The sequence below is a fragment of the Lolium rigidum genome, chromosome 5, assembly GCF_022539505.1.
Source record: "Lolium rigidum isolate FL_2022 chromosome 5, APGP_CSIRO_Lrig_0.1, whole genome shotgun sequence".
Lineage (NCBI taxonomy): Eukaryota > Viridiplantae > Streptophyta > Magnoliopsida > Poales > Poaceae > Lolium > Lolium rigidum.
The window spans coordinates 253,815,993-253,828,167 of NC_061512.1; the positions used below are offsets into that span (position 1 = coordinate 253,815,993).

The following is a 12,175-nucleotide window of genomic DNA, read 5'->3' on the forward strand; positions in this document are numbered from 1 at the left end:
TCGACGATGACACCATGGCCTGGTTCATGAAGAGGCGCGCCGAAATCCGCGCGCGAGACGCCTGATCGCCGGCGCGATTGCGCCTAGCACCTTGGCCTCCTTTTGGACATTTTTATTGCTGTTCAGGCCTTGTTGTGCCCTTTTGGACTCCACTTTGCGCCGTACCATCTACAAAGTGTGATGAAATTGTTTCAGCCCTCAATTTGCAACTGTAAAATTTCGTGCAAAGTTGACGCTAGTTCCTCTTTTTTGAATTCTGATTTGCGCCGAAAATGCGTCGTCCCGCTAGAGCCAGCACCAGACGCAAAGGGACGCGCGACCATTTTCGCGTCCACCAGGTGACGCAAACGGACGCCCGCTGACATTTTGGGTGTCCGAAATGCATCGCGCCGCTGGAGATGCTCTAAGCGAAGCAGTACTCTCTTTATACTATTTCAGTGCGTTGCAAACTTGCAATGCCTGAAAATGTCGGAGCAAAAGAGGACACACAGCTGAGGATCTACGGTGATGTGACAACAAATCCTGGCCCATGGAGATACCCAGGTGACGTGCACCCTCATCAAAGAATATATGTCCTTTTTTTCCTTTCTTTGAACGCACAAAGCATATGTCCTTTTTTCTACGAGTATTTCTTTCTGTTTCTATAAAGAATCTGTCCTTGAAGACTCGGGAGGGTAATGGATTGTGGTGTCCTACTCGAGTCACGTCGCCATAGAAGTAATGGCATGGGGGGTGGTGTTGCCTGACCTGCTGCCTTGATGCAACCATATTTTCCCGACCAGGCAGAAGAAAAAACGCACAACCAACGATATGTCCCTCTAGACTTCACGTAGTGGCTGTTCGAGGAAAACCGGTCGGTTCCTTGGGTAGATGTGGGCCTGCCGGGCGGTGGCTAGTACCTCAATTCCCGGCGTGTCCCGGTGCCTCCGGTGCCGTGAGAGGGGTGCGAGCGCCAAATCAAGAAATGTCGCCGCAGCTTCGTCCTGCCGCCGGATCTGCGCGAGGATTCACCCTTCATCCTCGATTCCTACAACTGGTCTACCTTCGGGACCTGTGAGTTACATGCACCGTCGCGCGGGTTATCTTGGCAACGTGGACTTCTTCAACTTGGAGCGCGTCGTCTGCCTCGACGGCAACGACGAGGAGGACAAAGACGAATTCCACGGCGCATTGGAGGATGGCTTCCACGACGACCATGAACTCCATCCAGCGAACCTCATGGAGGAGGAGGGCATCAAAGTGGCCATCGCCCAGAGTGAGCTCGACCAGCTACCTCAATGGGATGGCCTCACCGTCCTACTGGGGCGTTCGTGCAGGCCCAAGGGAAGCCACTGCCACCTCCGCCGCCTCCTCCCGCCCCTATGCCGCCTCCTCACGCACCAACACCGTCGTCGACGCCTCGGCAGCTTATGCACTCTTCGTGAACCTCGGCAGCTTATTAACTGAAAAATGCTATTAGACAAAATTATGTCGGGCCACTAGGGCTAACCGCCCCAAACGGATACACGAGAAAACGATGCTAATTTGTTATCCGTGATCCAACGTTAACGGACACTTTTCATATCTGAAATGGGTCGGGCAACCCCTCTTAGCATGCCAACTATCTCCTTGGACTCAGGGCCGGCCCTAGGGGGGAGGGGCGGCCACCCCGGGCCCGAGAAAACTAGGGGCCCCAAATCCTAACTAGGTTAGGCATACCTGCAGGAGGAAGACATAGTTTTTTTTTTCACAGAGGAGAAATAGTTTGGCGCCGCCATTAGAGGACGGCCGTTCTATGGTGAGATTCAGCGACCAAGACAAAGCGTTATGCTGGTACTTGGGCCCTTTCTCCCTTGGCTAACTTGGGTTTTTTTTCCTTTTGTGAGCTTGAGTCTTTTTTACAGGAAGCCACAATCGGAACCAAAAGCTATATGAAGCAACTAAACAGTACTCAGGTTGACTAAAAAACTAGTATAAAGCCGATGGTCTCTTGTTTTAATATTTCACTAAAAATTGACTCATTTTTTCTTTCAGTATTTTTTAACGCATTTTGCTTTTCTATTGCGCCTTAATTTTCCGGATCATTGGCATACATAAAACTGCAAGACCATATAAATGTATCCCATCATTCTTTTTTTTGCAAATCAATGTATCCCATCATCCTCACGCAACCACATGGACAAGCAAGAAGCTCAATTGTCGGGAAGAGGTCGCACTGTGCCCACGTGCTCTATGATGATAGGGTTCTAGGCACAATGGACATGATTATCAATAATAATGGTGCTTACATACAATGATCACCAACTTCGTGATATGTATACATAATTTGGTATCGAAATTGCGTTTTTACAAAATTTACGAGTTTTTTAGATGCACTTTTGGAATTTATTGGCAGGACTTCTTATATACTAGGACCCCGTAATTTACATATGTAATTAATTATTTTCATGCCTATAGGGCCCATGATTTTAGTTCCGCCCCAGGCCCTTAAAACCTCAGGACCGGCCCTGCTTGGACTCTCTAAAAAAACTCTCTTTGGACTAGATCTTTTTCAGTGACCCCAGCTGCACAACGGCTGACTCGTGGGCCCACGGAGCCATGCCACTAGACCGTCTGTGCTATATAGCGTGGCGTGGTCAAGCAAACAGTGAAAACACATGGTTAGATAAGACAAATTACACGTGAAAGAAACAGCCGAATTCCTGGATGTCTGCAGCGACCAACAAGCAACCGTGGTCTGTTTTGGAGCATGGCATTAAGTCGAAAGAGGAAGACGGAGAGCGACGTAGCGGCGACTTGCAAGCAGACTATTCGGATAGAAAGACGGCGTCCCTTTCCGACGGCGACGGGCGAACAAAGCGCGCCGGACACAAAACGCACACACGGATGAAAGCCGGCCAAGATTACTAGTGCCAAAAGAAGAGAGAGAAATTGAGCCGTCCGTCCGTCCAGGGACCACCATCCAACGGTGGAAACGAAACCAGCAGAGAGGAGGAGGTCGGTAGCTAGCTTGCTCCCTTTCCCCGGCAAACGAAGCAGACCCGAAATGTCGTTGTTCCAGGAGGCGATAGTTGCCAGATTTGTGCAGGCAGGCAGGATGGTGAGTGAGATCATCTTTCTGCCTAATCCCATGCGACAAGAAGCTAGAGACATGGACATCAGGGTGGTAATAATAGCAGGCGACCAAAATAACAGGACAAGACACCAAGCCAAGCCACAAGGTCGAAGCATGGCGGCCGTAACGAAGAACTATACTAATGCTAGTGCTAATGGCAGCTGCCGCTATACAGATTAAGCTGCTGGATGCTCCTCATCCCCTCCACTGACCAAAATATTAGTACTACTAAGATAGTAGCAAAAGGAAGAGAAAAGCATGCATAATATCCCCACATGGATTTACATGGACGATGTTGATGATAGGCTAGCTAGTAGCTGGTGCTAATTAAGTGCTACTGCTGCAACTATGTGAGTGGTAGCAGTGGTAGTGATAGCTGGATTGAAGTTGCTGCTGCTGCTGCTTGGGTGTTGAGGAGTCGATTAGAATGGCGCGGAGAGCACCCTCTTGAGGGTCTTCTTCACCGGCACCGACACCTCCACCGCCGCCCTCAGCTGCCGAAAACGAAAATAGATAGATGAGCGAGATTGACACGCGCGAGTTACTGGTAGCTGATGAAACTCGATCTTGGCATGCAGGAGATCGAAATGCTTAGCAGAGAAGAAGAAAAACAGGGGAGAGAGGATCTTGGATTCGGGTTCTGGGGTACCTGGTCGTACTTGGCGCGGAGCTGGTCGTTGGCCTCCCGCAGCTCCACGACCTCCGTCTCGATCTGGGTGACGTGCGCCTGCTTGCGCGCGCGGGACCGGGACGCCGACTCCCGGTTCTTGATCATCCGCTTCTTGCGACGCTCCACGGGGCCCGCGCCGCTGGTGCCGGCCGCCGCCGCGGCGGGGGGCGGGCCGAGGCACATCTCGCGGTCCAGCGCGCGGCGGGCGTCGTGGGGCGCGAGGCGGGAGAAGGGGGCGGTGGCCGCGGCGGCGGAGAAGAAGGGTGTGGGGGACGGCGACGCGGCCACATTGCGGTAGCAGCCGCCGCCGGGGTGGAACGGGGAGGCGAGGCCGACGATGGCTGGGAGGAACGAGGGGCCGGTGCCGCCGGAGGCGGCGAGGAGCTGGAGGCGGGTGTTGAGGCTGAGCGCGGTGGAGATGGCGGGCGGCGGGGAGACGCTGGGGCTGGTGGCGACGGCGCCCCAGACGTCGTCCTCGTCCACCTCCATGGCCATGGTCTCTGGTGGGTGCGAGCGTTTGGGGGCGGCGGCTTGGTTGCCTCTTTTGGCCGAGACAGAGATGGGAATAAGTAGGCGGTCTGGTTCGTTTTTACAGTAGCTGCTGCCTGCTGAGTGAGCTTGCTTGCTTGCTGGAGCTGGCTGGGGCAGAGGAGGGGAGGTGGGGGATGGTCTCGCTGCTTCTGTGGAGTGTGGCCAGTGGCTGCGCGCCGAGTGGCACTGTCGAGTGTCTACTGGAGTGAGCGTGAGGCGGCACTGGTCAAATGGCACCCCGCCCCGTCCCGGTCCCGGTCCGGGTCCCAGGCCACATCGCGTGCCGTGCCACCGTGTGTCCCTCCTCGTCCTCGGGGCAACGCTTGCTTGGTTCTGCTGCTCCTCCCTCTCCCTCGCTGCTTTTCTGAACTCCTCCTAGATCCTAGATTCGCTACATCTCTAGCATATTTACGCATTGACACAAAAAGAAAAGATTCACTTGTAGATCATTTCCGCACAAACTGAAAAGATTCAACTCTACCGTCGCGACTTTTCAACTCTAAGCGTCCATGTTGCTGCTCGCACAGTCTTGATCGAACAAATTCGCGCACAAACTAATCAAATCATAAGGCCATCACCCAAACGCGCGCATTGGGTCTGTTGTGGTCCGTGGAAGCATAGTTTTAAAAATCGGACCGGCGATCGAACCGGTGACGCTATTGGTTTTGGTTTTTACCGGCCGGATCGTGGTTCACCGGTTCACTATCTGGTTTTTTAGATGTATACGTATATATTTTTTACTTATAAATTTTCCATAAATAGATAATTATATATGCAAAAATATTTCACACTTGCGGGTAGTGTGGTTTGAATTCTGACGGGCGCACAACAACACGCATGCAGCTGTGCCGGTCGGACCGGATGGCCGGTTATTGAGTAAACCGGTAGCTGAACCGCGGTTACGGTTTATTTTGGTCCAGTGCGCTAAAAAAACCAGCAGGGGCTCCGGTTTCGGGTTTTTTGGTTGAACCATCGGTCCGGTCCGGTTTTTAAAACTATGCGTGGAAGCCGAAAATGAGGCGCAGCACGCGCTACCGCGAGCGGCCAACTAGACAACGACCGAGGGGGCAAATGTGTCCCTTCACACTTTTCCTCACTCCTCCACTCTCATCCAGCGGCCGCCCCGTGCCCTAGTTCGATCCATGGAGGCCACAGCTCCCGCCAGCAAGGGCGTAGTTAATGATGCCGTCATGCTAACCACCACCACGCCCGGCGCCGCGGCCACATCTCCCTTCGCCCAGGTGTCGGTTCCTCCACGCGCGTGGCCGCTCGAGAAAACACGCTGGCCAAGTCGAAGAAGGAGCCCACACCGGAGGAGCGGGTCGTGGAGTCAGGCAAGAGGGCCAAGCGCATGGTGAACGTGAAGGCCCAGTTGTCTGCCGCCCAGCTCGCCCCAAGAAAGGGTCGATGCCTTGGTGTACGCGGCCGTCCAGGCACGCGCGAACGTCGAGGCCCTAGCGGCGAAAGCTACGCTTCTGGTGGGTGGCCAGGTGCTAGTGATGACCCACAAGTATAGGGGGTGTATCGCAGTATCTTCGATAAGTAAGAATGTCGATCCCAACGAGGAGCAGAAGGTGTTGACAAGCAGTTTCGATGAAGGATTCACTGTAAATGCTCGCAGACAAGTATTCAGGGGGTTTTGATGTAACAGATGAATAAAGTACGAGAAAGTAAAGTGCGAGAGTAACAATTGCAGCAAGTGGCCCAATCCTTTTTAGCACAAAGGACAAGCCGGTTTGTTTACTTATAATGACCAAACGTTCTCGAGGACACACGGGATTTTAGTCTAGTGCTTTCGCTACATACGGCTAATTAATCTTCATTGTTTTGATAAGTGTTGTGTGGGTGAACCTATGCTAATGTACCGCCCTTCATATGACTAATACATACTTGTGATTATACCCCTTGCAAGCATCCGCAACTACAAGAAAGTAATTGGTTTCTGTCACTCCGGCAACCCCGCAATTGGTAAACGAGTACAAGATGCATTCCCCTAGGCCCATAAAGGTGAAGTGTCGTGTAGTCGACGTTCACACGACACCACTAGAAGAATAACACCACAACTTAAATATCATAACATTGAATATTACTCAACCATACTTCACTACTAACATTTAGACTTCACCCATGTCCTCAAGAACTAAACGAACTACTCACGAGACATCATATGGAACATGATCAGAGGTGATATGATAATGAATAACAATCCGAACATAAACCTTGGTTCAACGGTTTCACTCAATAGCATCAATAACAAGTAGAAATCAACACCGGGAGAGTTTCCCCTATCAAACAATCAAGATCAAATCCAAATTGCTACAGGCGGTGACGAGGTGCAGCGGTGGAGACGGCGGTGATGATGATGAAGATGATGGTGATGGTGATGGAGATGATGTCCAGCTCGATGGCGGTGACGATGGCGTCGATTTCCCTCTCCGGGAGGGAATTTCCCCGGCAGATCTCAGCCTGCCGGAGAGCTCTTTTCTCTCTGGTGTTCTCCGCCCCGCAGAGGCGGCTGTGACTCTTCGCGACGTACCCCCTCTGGCTTAGGTTTTCGGGACGAAGGCATACGCGAAGAAAAGGAGGCGAGAGGGGGCTGTGGGCCCCCTCCTCACAGGGCGGCGCGGCTAGGGCAGGGCCCGCGCCGGCCTGTGAGGGGGGTTCATGGCGGCCCTCCTCAGCTCCCCCTTCTGGCTCCCTTCGTCATCTGGAAAAATAGGAGTTTTCGTGCAATTCCCATCAATTGTTGATCTTCCGAAATATTGCGTTCTGACGATGCTTTTTCCAGCAGAATCCTGGCTCCGGTGCGCGATCCCCAAATAATCATGAAACATGCAAAATAGATGAAATAACATAAGTATCCTCTCCAACTATGAAATATATCAATGAATAACGAGAAATTATGATATAAAATAGTGATGCAAATTGGACGTATCAACTCCCCCAAGCTTAGACTTCGCTTGTCCCCAAGCGAAACTGAACTCGGTAAACAGGACCACATGTTTATGGAGTGAAGAGTCGATAAATCAAATACGGACAAGAAGCATCATATTCATTCACACAAGACATTATAGTAGACAACTTCCTCATATAACTCAACTTGAAACAAGTATAAGGTAATCACAAATAAAGGTGCATAAGAAATCATAATTGGTGATGGCAAACTTTGTTCTTGGTCAGAGAACAATTAACAAGTTATTCTTATCTATCGAGCAGCGCTTTCATATTAAAGCTTATGGTAAACTTGCATACTCAATCATAGTAATCATTGATAATTTTCAAAGTTATATTCATTCAGATAAAACTTGTACTAAACAAGGAAGAATAAAAGACATGATGAAGTAAATCACAATATAATAGTTTGATCACAACAACTAAAATGCTTGCTTGAGATGGAGTGAAATAGGTTTACTGACTCAACATAAAGTAAAAGACAGGCCCTTCGCAGAGGGAAACAGGGATTAAATCATGTGCTAGAGATTTTTCAGTTCTGAAATCATATAAAGAGAATAAAAGTAAAGTTTTGAGAGGTGTTTGTTGTTGTCAACGACTGGTAGCGGGTACTCTAACCCCCTTGCCAAACAGACCTCCAAAGAGCGGCTCCCATGAAGGACGTTATCTCTACCAGCCAAGGTAGATCATCCCTCTTCTCTTTTGTTTACACATGTACTTTAGTTTATTTAAGGATGACACTCCCCCAACCTTTGCTTACACAAGCCATGGCTAACCGAATCCTCGGGTGCCTTCCAACAATCTCATACCATGGAGGAGTGTCTATTGCAAAATTAAGTTGCTTACCGATGAATCGAGCAAAACATGTGAAGAGAATTATTAATGAAAGTTGATTAATTGGGGCTGGGAACCCTGTTGCCGGCTCTTATTGCAAAATTATAGGATAAGTGGATGAAGCCACTAGTCCATTAGTGGAGGCTGCCTAACAAGACTCGAAAGATAAAACACCACATACTTCCTCATGAGCTATAAAACATTGACACAAACAAGAAGTAATAAATTTTGAATTGTTTAAAGGTAGCACATGAAGTATTTACTTGGAATGGCAAGAAATACCATGCAGTAGGTAGATATGGTGGACACAAATGGCATAGGTTTGGGTTCAAGTTTGGATGCACGAGAAGCATTCCCTCTCAAGCATAGGTCTTTGGCTAGCAAGGTTAATTAGCAAGCATAAGAGTTGAGGGAAACAAACGAATATACATGTGATAGAAACAATCATGCATCTTTCTTGCAAGCACAAACAATTTTAACTTCGAATAATAAGCTATGAGCTAACAAGAAAGGAAGACAATGAAACAACTATATGTATTTCTCTTTTCTACTTAAACCTCAAGGTGTTGTTGCTATTGACCAATGCTAAGTTTGCCAAAACCAGATAGATTTACTCAATGCTCCCAAAGTGGTACCAATACTAAAATCAAGATCAATCATATAAATGAAATTGCAAACTAAAATAAGGTGTGCAATATGTAAATGATAAGACTTCTCATTAATATTTCATAACGATAACTCACACCAAGGGATACATAGACAAACTAAAGGAGAGATACTTCCACACTGCAACCCATCTTATATGATAACTTCCCTACTCATGATATGACACTACTTGATAGTAAAAAGTAAAAAGGTGGTGATGATGTGATACCGCGGCACTCCCCCAAGCTTGGAACAAACCAAGGGGATGCCAATACCGATGATGAATTACTCCTTTGGTGGTGGCGGTGATGAATTCCCAACAAGCTTCTCCACAAGCTCCTGAAGCTCATCAATCTTGTACATGAGGTTGCGGATCATCTCCGAATTGTGCTCGACGCGATTAAGAAGTATGTCCAACGGCGAGTCCCAATTCTTGGAGTTATTTCCCCACCCTTCAGCCTTCAGGCTTCGTCCTTCCTGCGGTGCTAGAACGATCTATATCCCAATTGCTAGGCAATGCTGCCTTGGGAGTCCTTTCAATTTGATTATTGTAGATTAGATTGCAGTAAGGGATGGTAAGTGCCTCGAAGAAGATGTCTTTGGAGCTAGGTAATGACGTGGAACTCCTCCTCCGTGCTAATCCGTGCACTCTTCTTGGCGTTGAACGGGTTTGACACCACTCCGATGCTTGCAATGGTGGTACGCGGGCGTACTCGCGGAACTTCCTCGACTTCCTCTTCATCCTCCTTGACTTCTTCCTTCAACTCGGGGTCTTGGATACCTTCCTCCGAAGGCTCCTTGTCCTTGTTGTTGGAGACCATGGTGCTCCTAGATTGAAAATAGATCCTGGCAAGAAACAGCTCGAAACAAAATACGTCGAGAAAACGATATACGGACCTCCAGGGGTCCGGGGGATTATATAGCAAAAATATTTCACAACAAACGGAAAGTACCAGGTCGAACCAGAGTCGGAGAGGGGCGACGAGGTGGCCAGCTCACAGGGCGGCGCGGGCCAAGGCCAGGCCGCGCCGGCCTATGGGGGCACGCCCTCGTGCGTCTCCTCCACTCCGTTTCGATCTCGTAATATTTCATATTTTCCAAAAACAGCAAAAACATTGTTCGAAAAGTAAATCGCGAACTTTTTGTTACCTGTACTGTTACCTATTCAAAGTCGAGTTCTGGCGGACTGTCAATTTGACCTTTGATGAAAGCCTCCGGTGTTTCCACTCGAATAACATCAACATCTACATTATAAGAATCACCCGAGATATAATGCTTGAGTCTTTGTCCATTCACCACTTGCGTGGCATTGCCTTGGAGAGAACTAATTTTAATTGCTCCTGATCGATACACCTCCTCAACAACATATGGTCCTTCCCATTTCGAGAGTAATTTCCCTGCAAAGAATCTGAGACGAGACCGATACAATAGGACTTTGTCCCCAATATTAAACTCTCTTTTGATAATCCTTCTATCGTGCCATTTCTTAACTTTCTCTTTAAAGAGTTTAGCATTTTCATAAGCTTCACTTCTCCATTCATCTAGAGAACTTAATTGCAGCAACCTCTTATTACCGGCTAGTTTAGGATCTTTATTTAGTTCTCTAACAGCCCAATAAGCCTTGTGCTCTAGTTCTAAAGGTAAATGGCAAGCTTTTCCATAAACCATTTTATAAGGTGACATTCTGATACGTCTCCGACGTATCGATAATTTCTTATGTTCTATGCCATATTATTGATGATACCTACATGTTTTATGCACACTTTATGTCATATTCGTGCATTTTCTGGAACTAACCTATTAACAAGATGCCGAAGTGCCGCTTGCTCGTTTTCTGCTGTTTTTGGTTTCGTAAATCCTAGTAACGAAATATTCTCGGAATTGGACGAAATCAAGACCAGGGGCCTATTTCGCCACGAACCTTCCAGAAGACCGAAGAGCATACGAAGTGGGGCCACGAGGTGGCCAAACCACAAGGCGGCGCGGCCAAGGGGGGGCCCGCGCCGCCCTGTGGTGTGGGCCCCTCGTCAGCCCTCCGACTCTGCCCTTCCGCCTACTTAAAGCCTCCGTCGCGAAACCCCTGGGGCGAATAACCACGATACGGAAAACCTTCCAGAGCCGCCGCCATCGCGAAGCCAAGATCTGGGGGACAGGAGTCTCTGTTCCGGCACCCCGCCGGAGCGGGGAAGTTCCCCGGAAGGCTTCTCCATCGACACCGCTGCCATCTCCACCGCCATCTTCATCACCGCTGCTGCTCCCATGAGGAGGGAGTAGTTCTCCATCGAGGCTCGGGGCTGTACCGGTAGCTATGTGGTTCATCTCTCTCCTATGTACTTCAATACAATAATCTCATGAGCTGCCTTACATGATTGAGATTCATATGATGATGCTTGTAATCTAGATGTCACTATGCTAGTCAAGAGAGTTTTACTTATGTGATCTTCGGAGACTCCTTGTCCCACGTGTGTAAAGGTGACAGTGTGTGCACCGTGTGGGTCTCTTAGGCTATATTTCACGTAATACTTACTCACTGTTATGAATGGCATAGTGAAGTGCTTATTTATATCTCTTTATGATTGCAATGTATTTTGTATCACAATTTATCTATGTGCTACTCTAGCAATGTTATTAAAGTAGTTTTATTCCTCATGCACGGTGTAATGGTGACAGTGTGTGCATCCGTGTTAGTACTTGGTTTATGCTATGATTATGATCTCTTGTAGATTATGAAGTTAACTATTGCTATGATAGTATTAATGTGTATTATTCCTCCTACATAGCATGAAGGTGACAGTGTGCATGCTATGTTAGTACTTGGTTTAGTCGAATTGATCTTTCTTGCACTCTAAGGTTATTTAAATATGAACATTGAATTGTGGAGCTTGGTAACTCCGGCATTGAGGGTTCGTGTAATCCTACGCAATGTGTTCATCATCCAACAAGAGTGTAGAGTATGTATTTATCTATTCTGTTATGTGATCAATGTTGAGAGTGTCCACTAGTGAAAGTCTAATCCCTAGGCCTTGTTCCTAAATATCGCTATCGCCGCTTGTTTACTGTTTATCGCGTTACTACTCGCTGCATTACTACCGCTTGTTTACCGTCCCGGGCAAAGCACTTTTCTCGGTGCCGTTGCTACTACTTATTCATACCACCCGTATTTCACTATCTCTTCGCCGAACTAGTGCACCTATTAGGTGTGTTGGGGACACAAGAGACTTCTTGCTTTGTGGTTGCAGGGTTGCATGAGAGGGATATCTTTGACCTCTTCCTCCCCGAGATCGATAAACCTTGGGTGATCCACTTAAGGGAAACTTGCTGCTGTTCTACAAACCTCTCGCTCTTGGAGGCCCAACACTGTCTACAAGAATAGAAGCTCCCGTAGACATCAAGCACTTTTCTCGGCGCCGTTGCCGGGAGGAAAGGTAAAAAGGCACTCATACTCCGGT

General features: G+C 48.4%; 1 protein-coding gene across 1 annotated transcript; it reads right to left on the reverse strand.

Moving 5' to 3' along the window:
• Nucleotides 1-3,340: 3,340 nt before the first annotated feature.
• On the reverse strand, nucleotides 3,341-4,386 carry LOC124651147 (ABSCISIC ACID-INSENSITIVE 5-like protein 5). Its single transcript, XM_047190280.1, has 2 exons — nucleotides 3,744-4,386; nucleotides 3,341-3,588 (listed from the first exon to the last, which is right to left on the reverse strand). The coding sequence occupies exons 1-2, from the start codon at nucleotides 4,257-4,259 to the stop codon at nucleotides 3,517-3,519; spliced, it is 588 nt and encodes a 195-aa protein (XP_047046236.1). The 5' UTR covers nucleotides 4,260-4,386; the 3' UTR covers nucleotides 3,341-3,516.
• Nucleotides 4,387-12,175: the final 7,789 nt, after the last annotated feature.

Excerpts from the sequence above, each read along its gene's own strand:
- LOC124651147 (XM_047190280.1), bottom strand. The coding sequence starts at position 4,259 with ATGGCCATGGAGGTGGACGAGGACGACGTCTGGGGCGCCGTCGCCACC. Across the intron at positions 3,589-3,743 it reads TCCGCGCCAAGTACGACCAG|CTGAGGGCGGCGGTGGAGGT; the intron begins GTACCCCAGAAC and ends CGTTTTCGGCAG.